The following is a 23,209-nucleotide window of genomic DNA, read 5'->3' as shown; positions in this document are numbered from 1 at the left end:
ACGTTTCTTGCACCCACCCTGCTAGGAGAGCTGGAGTTAGGGTGGACTTTCTTCCCCACCCCCATTCTTTTCATGAGACATGGGTCATTAAGTCATAGAGTACAGAAGAGGCCCTTTGGCTCATTGAGTCTGCACCAGCAAAATTATACTAAATCTGCATGAACCCTGCTTTCCAATGCTTGGCCATAACCTTGAATGTTATGACATTTTAAGTGCTCACCCATATACCCTTCAATGGCTATGAGTTTCCCACCTCTACCAGTCTCCCAGGCAATGCGCTCCAGATTCCCACCACCCACAGGCCCCCTCTAAACCTCTTGCCCCTCACATTAAAATTGTGCCCTTTCAATATTGGTCATTCTATTCAGGAGACCAGCTGCTTCCTTTCCACCTCGTCTACGTCCTTCACAGTCTTAAACACCCCGTCATGTCTCCCCTTAACCTTCTCTGCTCTAAAGAAAACAACCCAAGATTTCCAGCTTTTCTTCATGGCTCAAAGACTCCCCCCCTCCTTTACAAGTCTCCCTTGTGGGACCTTGTTAGAGGCTTTGCTGAAATCCATATAAACTACATCGACTGTGCTACCTTCATCTATACCCCAGGTCACCACCTTGAAAAATTCAATGAAATTCATACAGCATGACCTCCCTCTGACTGCTGAGTATCTCTGGTCAGACTCTGCCTCTCCGACTTAATTTTCTCCTTCAGAATTTTCTCCAAAGTTTCTCTATCGCTGATCTGGGACTCACCGGTCTGTAATTCCCTGGATTACTTCGACCATTTTCCTTGCAAAGTGGAACCACATCAGCTGTCATCCAGTCCTCTGACACCTCCCCTGTGGCCAGAGAGGAACTAAAAATTTGGGTCAGAGCTTCTGAATTTCCTCCCTTCCCTATCACAGTAGTCTGGGATAAAACTCATCCGCATCTGGGGATTTGCCCACTTTTAAACCTTCCAAAACCTCCAACACCTCCTCATTCCCTATGAATAATACTCAAGAACCTCTCAGTTTCTCTCCCTGAATTTCATACCTACGTCCTCCTCCTCCTCCTGAGAAAAGACAGTTGTGAAGTACTTGCTTAACACCCTGCCAAAGTCCTCCAGCTGTACACACCAATTTCCCCCTTTGTCTCGTATGGGTCCTACACTTCCCGTGGTTATCCTCTTCTTCTTAATATACTTATGAAATATGTTGTGATTCTCCCCAATCTTAGCTGGCAGTACTTTTTCGTGTCCTTTCTTGGCTCTCCTCATTGCTTTCTTAAGTTGCCCCCTTTCTAGGCAGCACACTGGTTAGCGCTTCTGCCTCACAGTGCCAGGGACCCATGTTCAATTCTGGCCTCAGATCACTGTGTGTGTGGAGTTTGCACATTCTCCTGGTGTCTGTGTTGGTTTCCTCTGCGTGCTCCAGTTTCCTCCCACAGTCCAAAAATGTGTGGGTTAAATTGATTGGTCATGCTAAATTGACCCTGGTGTCATGGAATTAGCAGAGTAAATATGTGGGGTTACGGGAATAGGGTGGTCATGGTCAGTGCAGACTCAATGGGGCTGAATGGCCTCCTTCTGCAGTGTAGGGATTCTATAATTCTCTACTCCACTCAAGCCCCTGCAACTTTGCTCCCTTGGTACCTGCTAAAAACAAATCTTTTCTTTCTTATCAAGTCCTGAATATTCCTGGATATCTCGGATTCTCTTGACTTGTTGCTCCTATATTTCATCCTAAAGTTCCTCCACTGTTCTGTGTAGATTTTCCAACTTGAAACTGTTCCCAGTCTCAGTTTGGCCAGATCCTGCCTTACTTTAGTAAAATCTGCCTTTCCTCAATCCAAAACTCTGTTTTGCAGACCATATTTTTTTCCTTTTCTACAACAAACCTAAATCATAGTGTTGTCCATTTGTTGCCCATCCTTAATTGCCATAAACTGAGTGGCTTGCTGTAGCATTTCAGAGGGCAGTTAAGAGACAGCCACATGGCTGTGGATCAGGAGTCAGGCCAAGAATATTCCCAAACCGGATGGGTATCACTGGCAAATGACAGTAGTTTCATGGTCAGCACTCCTGAGACTAGTTTCATCTTCCAGATTTTTATTCATTGAATTTAAATTCCACTGGCTGCTGTGGTGGGATTTGAATCAATGTTCACACCCAGGCCTGGGCTTCTGCAATTCAGAAGCAGTGACGTTATCAAGAAGCCATCATTTCCCCTCCTTGACTTTGGATCGTGACCAATTCACAAAGGAAAGTTTGTATTGTGAATGTGAAAGCCACTCACCTTCAACTGCAGTGAACAGCAGAATTAAAAGTTCAACATGAGGACTGAATTATTTCTGCAATGCTTGCTCAATTGTTCCCCCCGCCCCCCCTGCCACCCACAGCTGTAGTTTGATGAAGTTGAGCCTTGACACCCCTTGCGCAGCGTAACATGAGACCATCAGCTTGTTAGAAATTTGTTTAGCCTTTTCCCCGCTCTTGTGTATTTAATGACGTCTTGTTTATCACGTGATGTGTTAAGTCTCTGCTGCTTGATGGTAAATCAATTTGTCTTGCCCTTCCAGGTGGTCATTCTAGAAACAACAGTGGGAGCTCTGAATCCAGCCTTCCCAACTTAGCTAGGTCTTTACTGCTTGTGGATCAACTGATAGACCTGTAGGATGGCCCAGCAAGCACGTTAAGTTCAGCAGTCCTCTCCGTCAACTTTTTCATCTCCCTCTCTGGATTTTCCATGCTACCTGTGACGAGGGGGTTTCACTAACTGAGGAACTGGGCTACGTTTTCGTTTACTTGTCTTAACTGTTGTGTCCTATCTAACCAGCATGTCCTTTTTGACATTTTTCCATCATTGAAATTGATTTATTTTTTGGCGTTTTCAGCAAAAAAAAGTGCAAATGAGAGGGGGAAAAAAAAGGAGACTATTACTCTTGTTGGAGGCTAGATTGTCACATCGGGAATTCCTGTGGAACCGCCAATGTCAACAGTTTGTATGAGAGCTGTTCGTTGCATGAGCAAAAGCTGTTTGTTTCTAGCAATGATGCAAGAGAAGTTGAGGGCCTCTGACTCCAGTTTCTAGAGTCTTGGCACTGAAGACTTCAAGGTTTGCATGTCAAACACAGCTATTTGCGTTGTCTCTGAATGCATTAATAGGGGAATGCAAACTTCTGGTTGTAAAAACCATTTGAAATTGATATTACTTGAATCTTGGAACGAAATTTGCATTGGATTTAGGTCATGTTTAATTGTGTGTGTGTGTGTGTGTGTGTGTGTGTGTGTGTGTGTGTGTGTGTGTGTGTGTGGCGGGGTGGAGAACTATTTGGAATCTGTCTTGACTATTGTCTTTTCAAAGCAGAAATTCTGATAACCCGACAAGAAGAGCCTGACTCCAATGGGTAAAACCATAACCGTGAGCAGAACTACTGACTGGTCTCTAAGTTTAAAAGAAAATCTATCATACCATTAAGTCACAACTTCATAAAAAAGGAATTGAGGAATGTACTGGACTGGGAAAGATCATGTGATCTTTTGACTGTATCCTGCCTTTGCAAGGTTGTTTTTAGAATCAATCAAGTGAAATTATTGGATAGACTGATGTAATTTGTATGGTGTCTGTATTTGACAGGAAGGACGTCTTTAGCAATATATGTTGAAATTCTAATCAGTGTTATAGTGAGGGTCTAATATACAGTGACTGATTTCTATATACAGATCACTGTTAAATCATTCTCCCTGCCTGTCACCCTCCCTGTCTCTCTCTCTCTCTCCCCCTCTGTCTGTCTCTTGCTCTCATGTTTCTCCTCTGTCTCTGTCTGTCTGTCTTTCTCTCTCACACCACCCTCCCCCCCACCTCTCTCTTGCTTGTCCCCTCTCTCTTGTCTCTGTCGCACTCTTGCCCTCTGTATGTGTATGTGTGTGTGCCTCTCTCTCTCTCTCTCTCTCTCTTTCTCTTGTGCTCCCCTCCTCTGTCTCTATGATAACCTGCTTGGTGGTTTCGATAGCAAATCTGGAAGTCAGCCCTACTCAAGTCAGAATTTACCCATCCTTGGACATTTGGAGAAGATTACAGTCAGCATTTTAAATGTGCCTCGCTATGATTGCAAATTGAAAACTGTTCCTGATGCAGTTTTTTTATGGTGGTGAAGAGTTGCAAAATGGGCTTTTCCAACACCGTTATGCAGGCCGATAACTGTCCCATAGTGCAATGTTGTGACTGTTGGATCCAAATCTCTCTTCAGTTGAGTCTATTTCTTAACCTAACTGGAACCTCATCAAGGGAAAGCTTGGACTGATTCATAGGAGTCAATTGTTCTTGGAGACCGTTTTGCATTCTTCACCCACTCTCCTCCTTTGTACTCTGATCTCTGATTGTGTGTCGTTCTTTATATCAAGTCGTCCTGACCTCAGGAACAATGCACAACAATTGTTGTCTTCTCCCTGTTTTGCTTGGTGAAGATGAGATTTCTGGCCTGCATTGAAAAGGGATTATTCTCAAACCAATGGACCCTATCAAAAAAAGCTTCTGAAAAAGAATCTCGTTGAGTTTTTTTCTGTAAATTAAGTGGCTCAAGATGAAGTCTGGTCATAAAATAAACACATCCTCCATCACAGACCATAAAACACAGGAGTGGAAGTAGGCCAATCGGCCCATCAAATCTGCTGTGCCATTCAATGACTGACCTGATGTGATAATCCTCAACTCCACTTTCCCGCCTTATCCTCATAATGTTAAAGCATTCTGTTTATTGTTGCAGACTGATCGCAAAAATGTGACGTGCATCCGAATGTTCATTTTTTTGGGACGACTGTTCAAGAATTCCCCCCAAGCATGGTGATTCAGGTGCTTACTTGCAGTCTGTTGTGATGCAGTTCACTGTTCCTCAGTGCCTCTTTGTATGCCTGTTGAGTTTAGTCCTTCAAAAATGATGTTGTGGTGGAGGAGAAGGAGGTTTATTGCAAACAGGATTTCAAGTGAGGACTTGACTCAAAGGAGCGGTGGGCATCATTTTTCAAGACAGGGTAGCAAAGTCAATTGTTTGATGTTGGTCAGTTGAGTAGATTTATGAAGACTTGACTGCTTTCCTTCGTGGCTCAGAAAGCATGCTGATGTCAGATTAGGGTGGTGGATACAGTTTGGATAGTGGCCTACAAAAGAGCATAGGATAAATACTTGGACTGAGAAATGAAATTTCAGGGTTGCCAAGAGTGGGGGACTGGAGCTGACTAGATTGTTCTTAGACCAAGCACAGGCTCACTGGGCTGAATGGCCTCCTTCCATGCTGTACTGAAGTATGATTCACACTTAGAGCTAATATGCTGAAATGGCCCAATGTCTCCATTCCGTACCAACCGGCAGAGAGAAGAAAAATCGGGTTCCCACTTTTCACCAACTTGTGCACATGGGATTCAACTTGGACTGACTGGTACCCAAGAACTTGGAGTCTTGTGTTCGTTGTGAGGTCGAGGTTGGATAGAATTCATTAAACTTCAAGTGAAATCAATACCAAATGAAAGTTAGCAAGTAAGAAGAGACATCAGGCAGAACATAACTTTCTACCTATCACCCAAGTTTTGAATAAGTTAACCCAAGGGACCTGGACAGGACAGTGCCAAAGGGATGAACACACCTCTGCGGTGGAAGATTGATATGCTCTTTGCAGCAGATGGGAAGAGAATTGATGAAAAAGGAAATGTTGAACTATGGTGTGTCCTTTCTCTTGCTTGCGTCTTTTCCCTATTTTTGCTCCTTGACCCTGTTGAGGCTGCTTCTATTGACCCAGCCAGGTTCGGACCAGGTAAAGGCCACGTGAGGTTATTGGAGTGCCAAACTGGTGGGCAAGTCCAGTGGGTCTGAGAGATCTTACTGTTGTGTGCAGTACAAGGATCTGATGGAAAAAAAAGGGCATTTGCCGTACTTGGTTATTCTGAGTAAGCAATTCCGTTTGCAAACTCACGTGAGGACGGAGCGGCTCTCCAAAAGCTTGTGATCCCAATCTGGTGTTGTAAGACTTCTTACTGTGCCTACCCCAGTCCAATGCCAGCATCTCCACACCTTGGCTTCCAATTGTAAAACGATAGAATTACGGACTGCATTCCCCAAAACACCAGTTGGAATTTTGCACTTCCACACAGTGGTGTGATTGGCTCCTTTTAAAACAATGGTCTTGACTTGATTATATCAACATAAATAGTACTATTTTTGTTGTAGCTGCAACTAATGAGTAACTGCTTCTGATTCAGTTCAATGTCAGGCAGAAATCTTGAGAAGTTGACATTCACATGCAGGAAGTAATAGTTGAGCTGGATCTTGGCAAATCCAGGAAATCGGCCAATGAGAATGTCCATAGTGAAGCCATGTTTTGGCATTGTGTGTCAGATTTGATTAGCAATGAGGGGTTAAGAGAAGTGACTCGAAGTGGAATTTGGTGTTGGGTTCATCATGTGTTTACTTGGAATCACGAGTAATGGGAAAGGCACAAGAGGGAGGTTGACTTCTTGGAGGAACGGTTCTGCTGACTTGGACGTTGAAATCATTTTAAATTTAGCATCCTGAAGGAGACAGGAAGTGTTGGTGGGTTTGTTTTGGCTTTCTTTTTCTGAGTCGAGCACTTGGTGTTCAAGAGAGGAGACCGTTTCCAACTGCAGGGATTGAAGGTGGCCAAAAATTCAATGAGATGTGTCCCAGAGTGCTTGAGTTTAAATTACAAATCTCCAAAATGACTGCAGCCTCCAGGAGAGGACATTTTATGTTCCCCTCCTGTGTGAACCTGAACGGTTCCATTTTCTCAGCACAGTTCTTCACTTGAGTGTCTGATTTTTTTTTGTTGTGAATATCCGGAAATAGTCACAAAGAAACAAGAGAAATCATGAGATCATTGATTTTTTATCAACACCATCCTTTAGTCAGTGCAATTTTTCTGCTTTCAGTTAAGCTGACTGGAAACTGGAATATCGAGCTGTGGGCTGTTAAGGGAGTGGCTCAACCACAGGGAATGCTGATGAGTTCATGTTTTCTGGATTGTTGAATTGAATAAGCACATTGCAGTATGTGTGAATCAACACTGTGCACGCGCCCCCCCCCCCCCCCCCCCCCGCCCCCCGACTTCAGCCCCTCCCCGTCCCATCCCAAACTCTGAGTGTGAATACATAAAGAGCCAAAATATTGGCAGCACGATGACACAGTGGTCAGCACTGCAGCCTCACAGCGCCAGGAATTCAGGTCCGATTCTTGGCTCGCGTCCACTGTCTGCCTGCATGTTCTTCTCGTGTCTGCTTGGGTACCCTCTGGGTGCTCCGGTTTCCTCCCACAATCTGAAAGATGTGTTGGTTAGGTGCATTGGCCATGCTCAATTCTCCCTAAGTGTACTGGAACAGACGCCGGAGTGCAGCAACTGGTGGATTTTCACAGCAACTTCAATTAACATAAGCCTACTTGTGACTAATACATAAACTTTAAACTTTAACTTTAACCTTTAATGTTCAGTATGTTGATGTTAATCTCCCGATCAGTACAACCTTCAGCTGCGAATACTATTTGAGGTTACACTGCAGCTGCTTATTCATATGCTTATTCAAATACTGCTGTAAGAATTCCATCCTGAATTGTCAATGTTTCCTCCAAGTGCAAATTGTATGCCTGTTGAACGGTGAAAGTCACTGTTCTCTGCCAGTTACCACGTTCCCCTGATTGTCTTGGCAAAAGAGAAATCATTTACAGTTCTCTTGTTCTCTTTGTGAGAATAAAGAAACTGCTGTCCTCTTCTTTCTTCTGTTGCTGTTGACCCCATTCTGAGTTGGTTCAGCCCCAGCATCAATAACAGCAATGATTGTCATTCAATAGGATTCTTTTGAAACAATGAGAAGGACTCTGAATAATACATGCCATTGGACCTGTGGCCTTGTCCTGTATTCTTGTTGCTATGTTGCCTCACGTTGCCCACAGTATTCTTATAACTGAGCACCTTGGCTCAGGCGTCAATGCCTAAAGCACAGGGCATGTTGAAAAGGCGAGGAGAGAAGGTGCAATCATGGATAATTGAATATGTCACATCGAACAGTTAACATGGGGAGCAGACTTCAGGGTAGCTCAAGATCCTATTGATCAATTCTGTCAAGTTTGGCCCACACATGAGTTATAGAGAGAGTCATACAATACAGAAAAGGCTCTTCGGTCCATCGAGTCTACTCCGACAATATGTCACTAAAGGCGCGCTAATCCCATTTTCCTGCGGTCTCACATTGTTGAATGGTAAGATATTTCAAGTGCTCATACACATATTTCTTCAAGGTTGTACGTTTTCGAGCCACGACTACCTTCCCAGTCAGTGCATTCCAGATTCCCACCACCCCCTGAGTGAAAATGTCTTTTCTCAAATCCCCTCTGAATCTCCTGCCCCTCACCCTACAAATCTGCCCCTTTGTGTGATTGACCCCTCAATCAAGGGGAACAGCTGTTCCCACGGCATTTAGCCATGACCCGCTGTGTTCACCCTCCCTCTCCACTGCCACCTACTTGATCCCACCTTCCTGAGCTGGCATGAACCATGTGTTAGGAATAATCTGTCAATAGGCATGCAATCCAACCTTTTTACTACATTTGTAAACCTTCATCAGTGTTTCATACTCAAGAGTAAATGCACCCTCTGAGAAAGGTTTTGTTTTATTTCGGAATCATTCTCCTAACTGTCTTCAAGGCCACCACTACTTGAAGGGACCAAACCTGGCGCATTACTCTCAGTGGTGTGATCAAGGAACTGAGTAACATCCTTTGATTTGGACAATTTGAGAACCCTAAAACCCTGTTTGCTTTGGCAATGACTTCTCTGTATTGGCTGTGCAATTTGCTGACCCATGTTGAATAACACCTTGCTCCCTTTCTCTCCTTCACCATCATTCCCTATTAATAATGAACGTATCCTGAGTTGGTGCTTCTAATATGCATGTCAGCGTAGTTATCCAGATGAAATATTGTACGGCTTATTTCCCTTCCAAATCAAAATCTATTTACGTCAGATTATATTCCACGACTGTCTGTAAATCATGTTCAGATTTATCGTGCAGTGGACATTCTCAATTGCCATACCTTTAATACCAGTGTCTAGTTAATGGGTAAAAATCAGTAACACGTTGAGGACTGATCCCTGGGAGGACACCACCTGTAACATGCATTTTTTGATTTGGACTTGCTCCTAATCCCATTAACCAAATTACCACAGAAAGTGTCCATTTCGATTTTAGTATTTTATCAAAGCCTTGCTGTAAATCTCAAGGCTGCAGTGCCATCCAGGTTTCCTTCATCCACTCATAGGGGCATCTTTAAAACACTTGATTGACTTTTTTCTGGGAATCGTGTTGTGTATTTCCAAAAACCCTTTCCCCTCACCGGTGATCATCAAGGGCATCTCTGAGATCTGCCTGTTGGGTCCTGAAGTGTAATGCTATTTCTGTGGAGAATCTGGGGATGATGAAGGAAGTCCATACTTCCTGATATTCTCATCTGGCTGATGGCGATGAAGACAGGAAGTCCAGGTGTACTGCATACAGTCCACACGCAAATTAAGATTGGTGTATTTTCAGAGAAGATTGGGGAAATTGTGTGTGCCTGAGAGATACACTCGAATTTCATTTGTGTCATCTTTGGAATGCTAGATCAAATTATCGTGGAGCAACATGTCTGGCATGCTTCTGACTTCGCTTCTCAATCCCCTGCTCTTTTCCTGTGTTCAACCGTTAAAACCCACACTGGTGTACACCGCAATTAATCCTCGCAACCTCACTTCCCTGTCATCCCCACACCCACCTTTCTGTCAAATGGCACAGAAGTATGCCTCGCTAGTAAATTACCAAGTGTGAGTGAATTCTCAGTCCCTGTCAGAGACATCATAAAACAGTTTATGCAGTGGAAATTCTGTGTGAATTTGCTTTTCTAGTTGTGGGCTATGCCCTGTGTTCTATTGTTCCAAATGGGTCAGAATTAATTTTGGCAGTGCTGGCACAACTTTCGTCTTGCTCTGCCAAAATTTCATTGGGCAAAATTATGTTGGAAGGGAAGAAAAGTGAGGTCCTGGCAGTGCAGTCAAAATTGGGCATTACCTAGGGACAGTGTTGTTGCAGTTACTGAAACTCTCTGCAACTCATGTGATTTGAATCATGCTTTGAGGTTGGTGGGATATGTGTCACTGAAATGCATGAAAATTACTTGTTTGGTTTTGCACTTGGTGGTTTCATTGTAAGGGGACAATGCCCCTTTTCCCTCACAATGTTGCCTCATCAGAGCAAAACTGGCACTCGCACGTGTGAAGCATTGCTGACCCATGCCGTGGGTGCCCTTAACCTCGTGGGTGGAAATGTGAGTGCTTTAAGATCGTTTCCAAGAATTGGAAATTCTTTCACATGATGGGGGCTGCATTGACTGAGATGCTGATGTAAAGTGCACAGGTATCTTGCCCCTGTCTTCACTGGGCAGCAGAGGCCAAGGTGGGTGGAGCAAGCAGTTTGGAATACCACTGTCTCCAGGTATTACATGTGTGAAATTCGTCTGCTTTGGGTGCAAGTGATTGGTGAAATGCCTCAGGTTGGAAGCCACAGCTAACATGTACCCTGTGCGTTGCGTAACTCCCTCACCTGGCCACAGGGCAGAGGCTGATAAGGGAGTGGTGTTGTGTGTGAAATCTTGCTGCTGGAGCCATTTGCAGAGTAACGCTGGCGGCAGCAGGAGGGACGCTGCTGAGAGCGGGCACACTCGTCTGTAAAATAAACATGCACCATGGAAGGAACTGGGCGAGGAGTGGGTCTCAAACATAAAGAATGGTGGAAAGATTGTGCAGATGTGACCTTTATTTTGGGAGTAGGCATGACTCCTGTCATCAACCCTTTGCCTCAAAATGAAAAATGAGTTAATAACATAACAGTATCCTGACAGCTTCATTCTGTGGACTGTTTGTATAACTCCTTGTTCAGCACCCAGGTTCAATCCATCTGAAGCCAATCTGTGTTAACATATTTTATTTCAATTATTAATGAGATTTCCCGTTCTGACTTATTTATGTTCCTTCTAATACTGCACTCGTCTGCATTTCACTTTCTCTACTTCGTGTCTTTATTGTTGTAACCTGGAATCACATCTTTGTCAGCTGCACTCGCTTCCTTGTTTGTTTTGCTTCCTGCAGAACTAATGTTTTTTTTTCCCCGAACTCCATCATCAGTTGAAATAATGTACATTTGAACTGCCTGTAAAATGCCCTCTTTCCAATCCGAAGTTTTATTGACGGTTCACGCGTTGCAAACCTATGCAACTTCTGCTACTGTAGTTTCAGATCATTGTGGGTTCGCGACTAGATCTCTTGGAGGTCATTGCTGTTACCCCTTGCTTTTTATATTCATATCAATAAGGCTATACTGTTGTGACTTGTAGTTATTCCAGCTGCAGTATTGTGCAATTCTAGTATAATGTGATGTCTGTGTACGTGCACTCTTCAAAACCTCAACCAAGGGAGGTACTCTGGATTAAAAAAAAACATTGGTTTTTATTTGAAGTAAAGGGTCAGTGCAAGAAGCAAACTCAAAGCTGTTTGTGACCAAAACTGGGAGGGCAATTGTGAAAGGCTCTCTGGCAAGCTTTGATGAGCTTTGACCTTGCTGTGAGATTTCAAATCTCCAATATCTCCTTCTCTCTGGCTTACCCAGACTGTGTGTCAATGATGTGTTTTATTTCTGTTCCTCCCACACGGACGCTGCTTCTGTATTCTCCATTCCAGGCTTTGTAGAATGCACCCCGGTTTCCCTATTTCCTCTCGGGTTGTGTTGCCAGTTCAACGCTTGAGTAAATGTGTAAGCGATCACCCTTATTGTGGCACTGGCAGGCGCAGCCATGAGACATGCGACCTCCCTCCCCTCCCTCCCTCCCCCAAGCCCCTTCATCCACCCTCCCAAAAACCATCATGGCTCGCTTGCCAAAGATGGATTTTGTTGCGAAACCTGAAGTCCTCTGTAACTCCTGCTAAGAGGAGAGATGCCCCCCCAGCCTTGATTCTCTGCAGTCGCAATATTTACTGGAATGCTGGTTTGCATTAAGTGTTGCAGAAGGGTGAACGTTTTAAGCATTACTGAGCAAAGTAAAGCTGCAGATCAAATCAAAGCAGAGTATTTTTGTACAGATTCTAGTGACAAAAGGGGGGTCTTGCTGATGACGACATTGTATCTATACTTTACATTGTAATGTATCCAAGTGATCATTTTCCCAATAAATAATGTTTTGATGCATATCTTAAAATGAGATTTGTATCGTGTCTTAGTCTCCTTTGCTGATTTATCCCCACCCTAATGCCCGCAATTCTGTGTCTGCGCCTTCAACAAGTTAGGCAGGCAGGAATGAGTGCGAGCCAATTCTGCAGCTCCTCTTCTCATAGAGGTTTTCAGCGTGGAAACAGACTCTTTGGCCCAACTTGCCCATGCTGCCCAGTTTTTACCACTAAGCTGTTCCCAATTGCCCTGCGTTTGGCCCATATCCCTTTATAACCATCTTATCCATCTTACTGTCTGAACGCTTTGTAAAAGAGAAACTTGCGCCTACCTCTACTACTACCTCTGGCAGCTCGTTTCAGACAGTCACCACCATGTGCGTGAAAAAATTGCCCCTCTGGACCCTTTTGTATATCTCTCCCCTCTAACCACCTTGGAGGTTGTCAGGCAATAGTTTACACCCCCAACCCTCCCAAGTCCTCTCCAGCCAATGAGAACCCAGCCAAGGCTGTGTTGAAAATAGGAGTGGATTCCTGCATCATGGCATTTTGGACATGACCTTCAGGTGGTGATGATAACACTTGAATTGTTCAAACCATCGGAGGAATCCACAGTCGTCTTGTTTCCTAGGTTTTTTTCCAATCTCGTGAAGTTGGTGGGAGTGTAAAGCAGTGGGTCTGGAGTGGAAGGATGCCTTTGCACTGCAATGGTATGGTGCAAGTGGACTTGTTTTAAATTTGGCTCTGACCCTCCAGCCCAAAGCTGAGCAACGCTCCCTGACTGAGGACCGAGCAGCACCTTAAATGCAGACAGTGCCATCTCATGTTGCAGCGAGGTGGCACAATGGTTAACACGACTGCCTCTCAGCACCAGGTACCTGGGTTCAATTCCTGGCTTGGGTCACTGCCTGTACCGAAGTCCTCCCCGTGTCTGTGTGGGTTTCGTCCGGGTGCTCCGGTTTCCTCCCAAACTCCAAAAGATGTGCTGGTTATGATTAGATACATTGGCCTTGCTAATTTCTCCATCAGTGAATCTGAACAGGCCCCAGAGTGTGGCAACTGGGGGATTTTCACAGTAACTTCATTGCAGTGTTAATGTAAGTCTACTTGTGACGTTAAACTTTAAATAAACTTCAACACTGTGCCATTAAGTGTTTCCACAATTGTCACTTCCAGCTATTGGCCACCCCCCCCCAGTAAGGAATTGGGCACCCCAGCATGGTTTCGAGCATAAATATACAAACTAGGATCAGGTATCGGCCATTCACCTCTCAGACCATCTCCACCATTCAGTACCATCTGATGGTGCCCTCATATCTGCTTGTTAATCAAGAATCTAACTCTGCCTTACATAGATACCCCTCTCTGAGGAAAAGAATTGCCCAGACCCTCAGAGAATATATTTCTCCTCAGCGCTGTCTTAAACAGGAGACCTCTTCATTTTAAACTGTGGGTCCATCTTGGCATTGGGAAAGTGGAAACATCACACGGCAGGTGCCTTCCTCAAGCTGGGGGTGTGGGGGAGTGCTAAAGAACGCTGAAGCACAGAAGGGGTACTTTTATCAAACCCCATAAGAGGTTGCTGATGCTGATTGTACTGGGAGATGTAGGCAGAGGAAGTGCAAGAGGAGTGCTCGCTTGAATATACTCAGCCCTGGAACCCAGCGGCGATTCAATGAACGCATTTCAATTTCAAAAGCCAACAAAAAGAACTGTATTTCCAAATCTGGCTGTTACAAACCGATGAGAGAATTCAGAGGACAGCTTTTCTGTTTTATTCATTCAGGTGACATGGGCTTCACTGGCTGGGCCAGCATTTATTGCCCATCCCTAGTTGACCTTGACAAGGTGGTGGTGAGCTGCGTTCTTGAAATGCTAATACAACTGAGTGGCTTGCTTGGCCATTTCAGAGGGCATTTGAGAGCCAACCACATTGCTTGGGCTCTGGAGTCACATGTAGGCCAGACCAGGTAAGGGCAGCAGATTTCCTTTCCTATTGGACCAGAGGGTTTTTTTTCCCCGACAATCAACAATAGTTTCATGGTCATCAGTACATTGTTAATTCCAGATTTTGTTTTAATTTGAAATCAAATTCCACCATTTGCTATTGCGGGGATTCGAACCCAGATCCTCAGAACATTGGTTGAGTTTCTGGATGAATAGTCTAGTGGGAATGCCATAAGGCCGTCAGGAGAAAGAAGAATGTGATGGGGAGGGTGGAAAATGAAATTAAGGATGAGTGAATCTGTTTCTGAACTGTACTAAACTCTACCTGAGCTTTTCTGTAAGTGCTACTAGAGGTTGACAGAAATGGCATTTGAAAGCCTCACAGCGCATCTGTTCAGGTAAGAAGTTTTTTTAAAAGTGCATCTCTGGAACCTCAAAAATTGATTCCACTTGCAATCAAGTGCATTGATGATTCCAAATTCTGTAAAACCTGTTATTTTTGTGGCAGATATAATGAGCTTTCAGACAAAATCCCTGCCATTTCTATCTGCTGCCATTGATGCAATGCATCAGCATTTGCTGAGATTTAGTTTTCAAAGTCATTCCGTGGATTAAGTCTGCAATCTTGGATCGTGATTTAAATCCCGTAAAATTGAAGGGCTTTACATGGAGGATTAAAAAAGCTCTGTATGTGTATTCTGGAATGCATTATTCATGAGCGGAATGGATGTACGCAGAGTGATGGAGTCTGTGTGGATTGCACCCCAAAACTTCTTTCCATGTCTTTGCAAGATGTTGAGCGTGAACCCGCATGTTTTGTGAACTGACTGCGTGTGTGTCTGTGTGGTCTTTGTGTGTGCGTGTGTGTGACAGACAATATTGCAACCATTTCCCTTTATGTCCTCTCATCAAGCTGCTCACACATTCCCCGCCTTAAAATACAGAAGGACTAAAATTTATGTCCAAATGGGGAACGATTTTCTGTCTGTAGTTTGTACCTTTTGGCTGTGAAAGTGCATGCAAGGGGTGCAGGATTGATCAGGCCTAATTATTTTGTTTCTTTTGTTAAAGAAAAATCTCGGATAAAAACACACAGGGCAGCCCGGTGGCACAGTGAGTTCGCATTGCTGCCTTACAGCCACAGGGTCCCTGGTTTGACTCTCGGCTTGGGTCACTGTCTATGTGGAGCCTGCACCATCTTCCTGTATCTGCATGCATTTCCTCCGGGTGCTCCAGTTTCCTCCCACACTCTGTAGATGTGCAGGTTAGGTTGATTGGACATGCTAAATTGCCCAATAGCGTCCCAAGATGTGTAGGTTAGATGGATTAACCGTGGTAAAATGTGTGGGGTTACAGGGATGGGGTGGGAGAGAGGGCCTGGTTAAGATACTCGAGTAAGAGAGTTGGTGCAGACTCAGTTGGCTGAATGGCCTCTTCTACAACTGTCAGGATTCTGTGATTTTTCTATGATAGGAATTTGTTGACACCTAACATTTGCTCAGCCACTCAGCAACCACCTTTTCCAAACTACCAAATTAACCCAGGGTAAGATAGGCTGGGGTGAAGGAAGCACAGAATAGTCACCTACTGGCTGTTTTACAAGGTGTGGAGATGCTGGCGTTGGACTAGGGTAAACACAGTAAGAAGTCTCACAGCACCAGGTTAAAGTCCAACAGGTTTATTTGGTAACAAAAATTGCAAACTGAGTTTGTGTCTTTACATGCCCTGTTTGTGAATAGAACTCCCAGTCACCTGACGAAGGGGCAACAAGTGCTCCGAAAGCTAGTGGCTTTTGCTACCAAATAAATCTGTTGGACTTGAACCTGGTGTTGTGAGACTTCTTACTGTGTTTTACAAGGCACATACCTTATAAAAATCTGCCTAGTTACTGATAACTACAGTCCGTGCATGATGTTGAAATTGATGGTTTTCGCTTCCAGTTTTAAACCCATTCCACTCAGTTACCTCAGCCGCTGCTTTTCTTTTAAGCGTCTCTTGCGGGGAAAAAAGAAATAGGTCCTTCTGGTCTCCCACGATGTGAACTGAAGTAACATTTGACTCTCTTTGCCAAGGTGGGGGTGGAGAGAGAGAGAGCAGAACACAGGGAGCCGTGGGCTGGGAAATTGCCTCATCCCCAGCAGGGTTCACCCTTTCTCAAACCCAGGATGGCAGGAAGCTTTTTAGGAAACACGCCTTGATCTTGGCATATTTGCTAAAATTCTGACTTAAGTTGACACGCCTGGCCAGCAGAGCTATTGATTTGTAGTGACTGGTCAAGGCAGATGCTGTCTTTGTTAAAAGGGATTGGCGAATGTTTGACAGTCCTTCAGACATCGTGTTGCACAAAACAGCAACTGACCGATCAGTTTACCTTGTGCCAAGTGCAGTATTACATTTTGAAAATATGCCCATGGTGGAAACATTGTGGTTCATTATATATTAGACCATCAACGTGACAATGCTTCCAGATAGCTTCAAATTTACACAACAGGAATTCTTTTTTTAAGTTTTCATTGAATTCATAACTAGCCAAGGTTGTAACTCATTGAAGATCCACCCACCTACATGCAGAAGTAAAATTGGGCCCATTAAGTCCAAACACTAATATATATGCGTTCCAGTACTGTATCGTGTTACAAGTTCCAACACTGTACAAAGTATTTGGAGAGGCAGCCAAAGAGGTTATCCATACACATAAAGAATTGAAAGGCCACAATTATTTTTTATGATACACTATACAGTTTCAAGCCCTCTTTTACCCATGGGTGGCATGGTCGCACAGTGGTTAGCACTGCTGCCTCACAGCACCAGGGACCCAGATTCGATTTCTGCTTGGGTCGCCGTCTGTGTGAGTTTGCACATTGTCCCCGTGTCTGTGTGGAGTTTGCACATTCTTCCCGTGTCTGCGTGGGTTTCTTCCGGGTGCTCCGGTTTCCTCCCACAGTCCGAAAGACGTGCTGGTTATGTGCATTAGCTGTGCTAAATTCACCCTCAGTGGGGCGGAGGGAGGGGAGCGGATTTTCACAGTAACTTCATTACAGTGTTAATGTAAGCCTACTTGTGACACGAGTAAGTAAACTTTAAGCATTAAAATCAATAATGGTGGCCTTGCAGTGTTTAACTGAGAGAAAACTCTGATGGAGTTGGTCAAAGTCTGAGAGTTTTGGCAAGAAACACCAAGGAAACTGGGCTGTCCCTGGTGTTCAAGTGGTCCCAAGATTCCTGCTCAAGGCTTCCTGCATTGTTCAACAGAAGTGGGATCCCGATTGAAGCTACCCCGGTCTTTGGTTAGGTCCAGAATTCCTTGTGGGATTTTTCTGGTGAGTTACGTATCATGGAATACACATCAAAGCGTTTTGCTGACCGCTTCTCAGTCAGCTGGGGAGTTACTGAAATCACAGAATTCGTTGTGAGGCAGAAGGCCATTCGCAGCGGCATTGTATCTTGTCAGTCCTGCACCTTCTGGAATTTGTGCATGCTGTCCAACTTAATGATGTCACTGAGAAACTTTATTCCGTGGATACTGTACGTGGTGTTTCTGTAGCCCCTGACATGCATGTTTCTGATCAGACCCAGGCTGTGCTGCTGTCGCTGAGGATTTTTGTGAGGCAGAGCAGCCTGTCAGATTAAAAATCTTTCGAGTGCTTCCCCTTTTTGATGTTGTCCTCCATACTTCCTAATGCATGGAAGGAACACAGATTGGAAGGTGTTTCAAGGAGCAAGCGCACTGCATGGTGGGATGACATCCTGTGATGGCAACTTCATGAACTCTGCCTTTACACCAAGAAGGTTGGTGGGGTGGTTTTGCAGGGCAGGAGTGGAAAGGGGCACAACTGCTTGAAGGAAAGTCTAGTCAATGGATCCAAGCCCAATGGTGAAGTATGAAACTCGATATAGAATCTTCTCGAAATGGTGGGTCTCTTCACAGAAAACGTCATTATATATTTATGCCTCCTGCCAATTTGTACCCCAATGTCCAAGCTGTCTCATTTTATACTCTTCAGCTTCATCCCTTTGGGGAATTGTTTGGAACGATTAACAGGAGGTGACCTGCCCCATCTGTTTGAACCACACTCCTTCCACAGCCAACAAGCCTTGGAGTGCAACTTGAACTCAGAGCTTGTGGCTCAGAGGCAGGGGTACCACCTCAGAGCCACAACACTGCTCAGTCCCTTCTTATACTGGTGAAAGTACTTCAATAGAAACTAATGGATTACCTCTGAAAGGACCACAGTCCCTTTTTATTTACCTTTTCATAATATATCATCACATGTACTTTGTTCCCTTTGGGTAAGAGAGGGGAGGCAATGAAATATTCCTTGGCTGATGATCAGCCCATTGAATTGTGTCAGGAGCACTCTGGGGTGGCACAGTGGTGAGCACTGCTGCCTCTCGGCACCACAGACCCGTGTTCGATTCCCAGCTTGAATTCTGTGATTTCAGTAACTCCCGAGCTGACTGAGAAGTGGTCAGCAAAACGCTTTGATATATATTCCATGACACATAACTCACCAGAAAAATCCCACAAGGAATTCTGGACCTAACCAAAGACCGGGTTAGCTTCAATCGGGATCCCACTTCTGTTGAACAATGCAGGAAGCCTTGAGCAGGAATCTCGGGACCACTTGAACACCAGGGACAGCCCAGTTTCCTTGGTGTTTCTTGCCAAAACTCTCAGACTTTGAACAATTCCATCAGAGTTTTCTCTCAGTTAAACGCTGCAAGGCCACCATTATTGATTTGAATGCTTAAAGTTTATTTGCTAGTGTCACAAGTAGGCTTACATTAACACTGTAATGAAGTTCCTGTGAAAATCAGCTCACCCCACTCCGCCCCGGCACCTGTTTGGGTAACACTGAGGGAGAATTTAGCATGGCTAATGCACCTAACCAGCACGTCTTTCGGACTGTGGGAGGAAACCGGAGCACCCAGAAGAAACCCATGCAGTCTGTGTGGAGGCTGCACATTCTCCCTGTGTCTGTGTGGGTTTCCTTGGGGTGCTCCGATTTCCTCCCACAGTCCACAAGACCTGCTGGTTAGGTGCATTGGCCATGCTAAATTCTCTCTGAGTGTACCCGAACAGGCACCGAAGTGTGGCCACTCGGGAATTCCACAGTAACTTCATTGCAGTGTTAATGTAAACCTACTTGTGACACTAGTAAATAAACTTAATCTCCTTTCATGCCTAATAAGTCCAGGCCTGGGTCTTGAACTCAGAGCTTCAGGCTCAGAGGGAGAGATGCTCCAACTGCACCATAAGACCTTCAGCCCCTTTTAATATTTTCTTTCCATTTGTGGGCCACGGGCGTCACTGGCTGGCCAGCATGTACTGTCCATCCCCAGTTGCCCTTGGAGGCAAGTTGAGAGTCAACAACATTGCTGTGGCTGTGGAGTCACAGGTCAGCCTGAAGGGGGACATGTGCAGGTCAGGCTGATTGGCCATGCTAGATTGCCACTCAGAATTAGGGAGACCAGCAGATTAAGTACATGGAGTTGTGGGGATAAGGACGAGGAGGGATTGTGGTCGGTGTGGACTCAATGGGCCGAAAGGCCTCTTTCTGCACTGTTGGATTCCTATGTTTCGAAGTCCAATTAAAATGTTGTGTGGGCAGCCGATGATGCACTCCAGCCCCGGCGGTGCCCAAAGTTCATGGAGTGTCTTGAGCATTCCAGCAGACACCATGTGCTCCCTCCCCCAGGGACGCCCAGGCACAAACCAGTCACTTTACATATTCTTTTATAAAACCAACAATCAATAAATCAAACAAAAATCACAGGGATGACGGCCGCTGGTGGAGGACTGCAAACAAAACGTAAAACCCAAAATATCGTTCCTGGGGGTGATGATGCAGGCCGGGCCCCTGTGACATTCCCTTTTTATACATGCTCAAGCTACCTGATTGATCAGTACCCTTCACATGTTTATCCTTAACCTGAGCAATACAAATTCACATAATGTGAGCCAGAGTCTTTGGAAAGCTGATTTCTGGGGCAAATTCACAGCAGCTGATGAAGCGGCAGAGGGACAAGGAGTAATCCTGAACGGCCAAGGTACAGTGTATTATCAGAGCCTTCGGAACCACTGCATGTGTTGCTTCCTTCAGACACAGTCCAGCCTCTGTCTCGCTCATGCACTCTCTTTGCCTGACTGTCTTGTCTCTCTCCCCCTGCCTGTCTCTCTCCTGCTGTCTACCTGTCTGTAAATATGGGGGCATTACATGCACACGACTGTCTCATAGGCGCAGAGGTTTGGAGACTTTACAGAGAGCGAACTCTGATCGTGGCAGTCCGGGTCTGTCATGGTTGTTGTATTTCCAGTGCACCATGAACAGCATCGAGTCAAAGTTATCCAATTGAAGTGTTATTCCCAAACAACTTGTGAATGGCCTTTTACCTGGATTGTGAAAAGAATGTCTGAAGCCCCTGAATAACTATATTCTGGGTGGTATAGTGATAGCGGCTAGTTTTTTTGGCACCAGTCTCTGCAGTTGTTGGAAAGCAAGTGGGATTTAATCATGCCACCCTGTAAATTTTAACCCCTGAATTGAGTATCAATCCTGCTCTGTTCAGCGAGCGAAGTTGTGCCGTGTCAGCAAACTAACCAGCTCTTGTTCTGTTCCAGGTTTCCCGACGGATGCAGCTGGCTATCCTCTGTCGATCGCTAAAAGCACCCCCGAGGTTGGCACCCCTCAGGGGGCCAATAACTTGGCCGTGAACTGGCCTGGCCAAGCCCGCCCATACAGCTCCAACTCTGTGCACAGCAGCGAGGAAGAATGCATCGTAGACGGTGGCGACCCGTTGGACAGCAGCGGCCACCGACCCCTCCTGATGGATTCCGAAGAGGACGAGGAGGCCGGGAGAACCCAGAATTCGGTGGGAGGGGACTCTGGGCTCGTCCATCCGGGTGTGGCCAACCTGCTGGAACCCCCAGCTAAGGAAGGGCACCGCGAAGCCACCAGCGAGGTGGATGTCTTCTCCGCCGCTCCATTCAGGAACCCGAGGGGCACTGAAACGGCGCAGGGTGCTCTCGATGTTTTCAGCAACGCCCCGTTCAAAGCCAAAGTCAGCGCTGCCCGAAATCAAAGTGAGGAGGTCGACGTCTTCACGAGGGCGCCCTTCTCCAAAAAGAAACCACTGGCAACCTTGGAGGAGACTGTCTCGTACCCACCTGGCTCAAAAGCTGATGAAGAGTTAATAGCTGAGAAGGGGCAGTTGGGGAGCAGTGACCAAGACGCCCATCCAGTGGCTCAGAGTAGGTTCTCCGGATTTCAAGACCCATGTGTTGGATCGCCTGGGGGAATCCCACACCCTGCAGCGGCTTTCCAAACCAGCGCCCATCAGCAGTCCAGGGAAGCGGCGTCCCACCGTGAAGCGGATCCCTTGAAAAATTCCACCGACTTTCCAAACCACCAGGCGCACCCTCCTGGCACGTTGCTGGCTCAGGAAGTGTTGCTGGCGGCCATCAGCCCTCAGCCCTTCCGTCCTCGGGCTCTGGCCAAGTACTCCCGTCACTACCAAGAGGAGGAGTGGCAGAGCCAGGCACCCACTGCTGAATACGCGTCGGAGAAAATGCGAGGAGCCGACACCCCCACCTCTCTGCACCCGAGGACTTCACAGGCGCATGGGGCTGACCCCTTCGCAGCAGCTCCCTTTTCCACTAAAGCCAGAAATCAGAAACCTTAAGACACAAACCCCCAGGCTTTTTTTTTTGTGGAGGAAGCATTGGTTCAAATTGCAGTATCTCACTTTGTAACTGGCTGAGGGGATAGTAGAACCTTTTTCCTCACCACCTTAACGGGGCTATGTCAAACCTGTTAAATTGTCGAATCTCAGGCCTTGGTATTGTGCAAATAATCTGACTTTTTCTCTCTCTCGCTGTCCCTCTCTCTCTCTCTCTCTTGGGCATTCAAGGCCCAAGCTGACAGAATGACCACCCTCTGGGCAAGGCAGCAAAGGGTTTGTCAAATCAGATCCAGATTGTCTGTCTGTCTATTCTGGACTCCACTCACGCTTGGCTCAATTGCACCAATAATTACAGTAGAATTAGGATTATGAAGCGTTTCACCCTCGGAGTTGTGTCAATGGTTTCGCTGGCTGCGAGGAGTCCAGCTTTATTTAAGGTGTGTGCTGGACTGAACCTCAAACCTTCACTTTAAAAATACTGGAGATGGCTGAGAAACGCACCAGATGACTGTCTCACATTGCACAGTGTTCAGTAACTCAAGCAGTTGCCTCATAAGAACATAAGAACATAAGAACATAAGAAATAGGAGCAGGAGTAGGCCATCTGGCCCTTCGAGCCTGCCCCGCCATTCAATAAGATCATGGCTGATCTGTCGTGGCTCAGTTCCACTTTCCCGCCCTCTCCCCATAACCCTTAATCCCCTCTCTTATCAAAAACCCATCAACCCGCTTCTTAAAAATATTTAGCGAGGCAGCCTCCACCACTTCAACGGGCAGAGAATTCCAGAGATTCACCACCCTTTGAGTGAAGAAGTTCCTCCTCAACTCCGTTCTGAACTGCCCCCCCTTTATCTTGAGGCTGTGCCCCCTAGTCCTACTGTCTTTTTGACTGCACTGCGTTAAAGGTGTAAATATTAAAACACTACCATGCAACCAAATGTCATTCAACTGCCTAATTGTAAACTGAAGGAAGAATGCAATTTAACGGTGCCTTTTGAGACGAGTTTCTTTCCAGAGGATGAGATACTGCATACTTCCAGACATTGACAGTGAAGCAATCCTGTTGCTGCATCAACAGTGCTGTCCTCCAAAAGTGTGGAGTGTGGTTTCGAGTGACACTGTGTGCAGTGTTAACCATGTTTTTTGTTGCACAGTGAACAGAAGATGCAAGTGACACAATCATAGATTCCTCCAGTGCTTTCAGAAATGAAGCTCAGGCTAGAAGTTAGATGATGCCTTTTTATGAGTGACTCTACTGAAGATCTCACGTCCTTGCATTAAACAAAAACAAATTCCACTGAGGGGGTCTGAATTTAATTCTTTGGCACCGTGAATTTTTATCACGTATGTAA

General features: G+C 45.5%; 1 protein-coding gene across 13 annotated transcripts in view; it reads left to right on the top strand.

Moving 5' to 3' along the window:
• Positions 1-22,403, top strand: part of aak1b (AP2 associated kinase 1b) — a 126,077-nt gene extending 103,674 nt beyond the window's left edge. For 9 of the 13 annotated variants that reach the window (XM_080217246.1, XM_080217239.1, XM_080217242.1 and 6 more), the window contains one exon: positions 20,797-22,403. In XM_080217246.1, the coding sequence (XP_080073372.1) occupies positions 20,797-21,857 (1,061 nt within the window). In that variant the 3' untranslated portion in view covers positions 21,858-22,403. Of the gene's footprint in view, positions 1-2,555; positions 12,263-20,796 lie in introns of those variants that run through there. The other 4 variants (XM_080217245.1, XM_080217247.1, XM_080217244.1 and 1 more) reach the window with 1 other exon arrangement.
• Positions 22,404-23,209: the final 806 nt, after the last annotated feature.

The sequence above is a fragment of the Carcharhinus amblyrhynchos genome, chromosome 34 (assembly GCF_965287045.1).
Source record: "Carcharhinus amblyrhynchos chromosome 34, sCarAmb.v2.hapA, whole genome shotgun sequence".
Lineage (NCBI taxonomy): Eukaryota > Metazoa > Chordata > Chondrichthyes > Carcharhiniformes > Carcharhinidae > Carcharhinus > Carcharhinus amblyrhynchos.
This window is presented reverse-complemented; position numbering and strand designations above follow the sequence as displayed.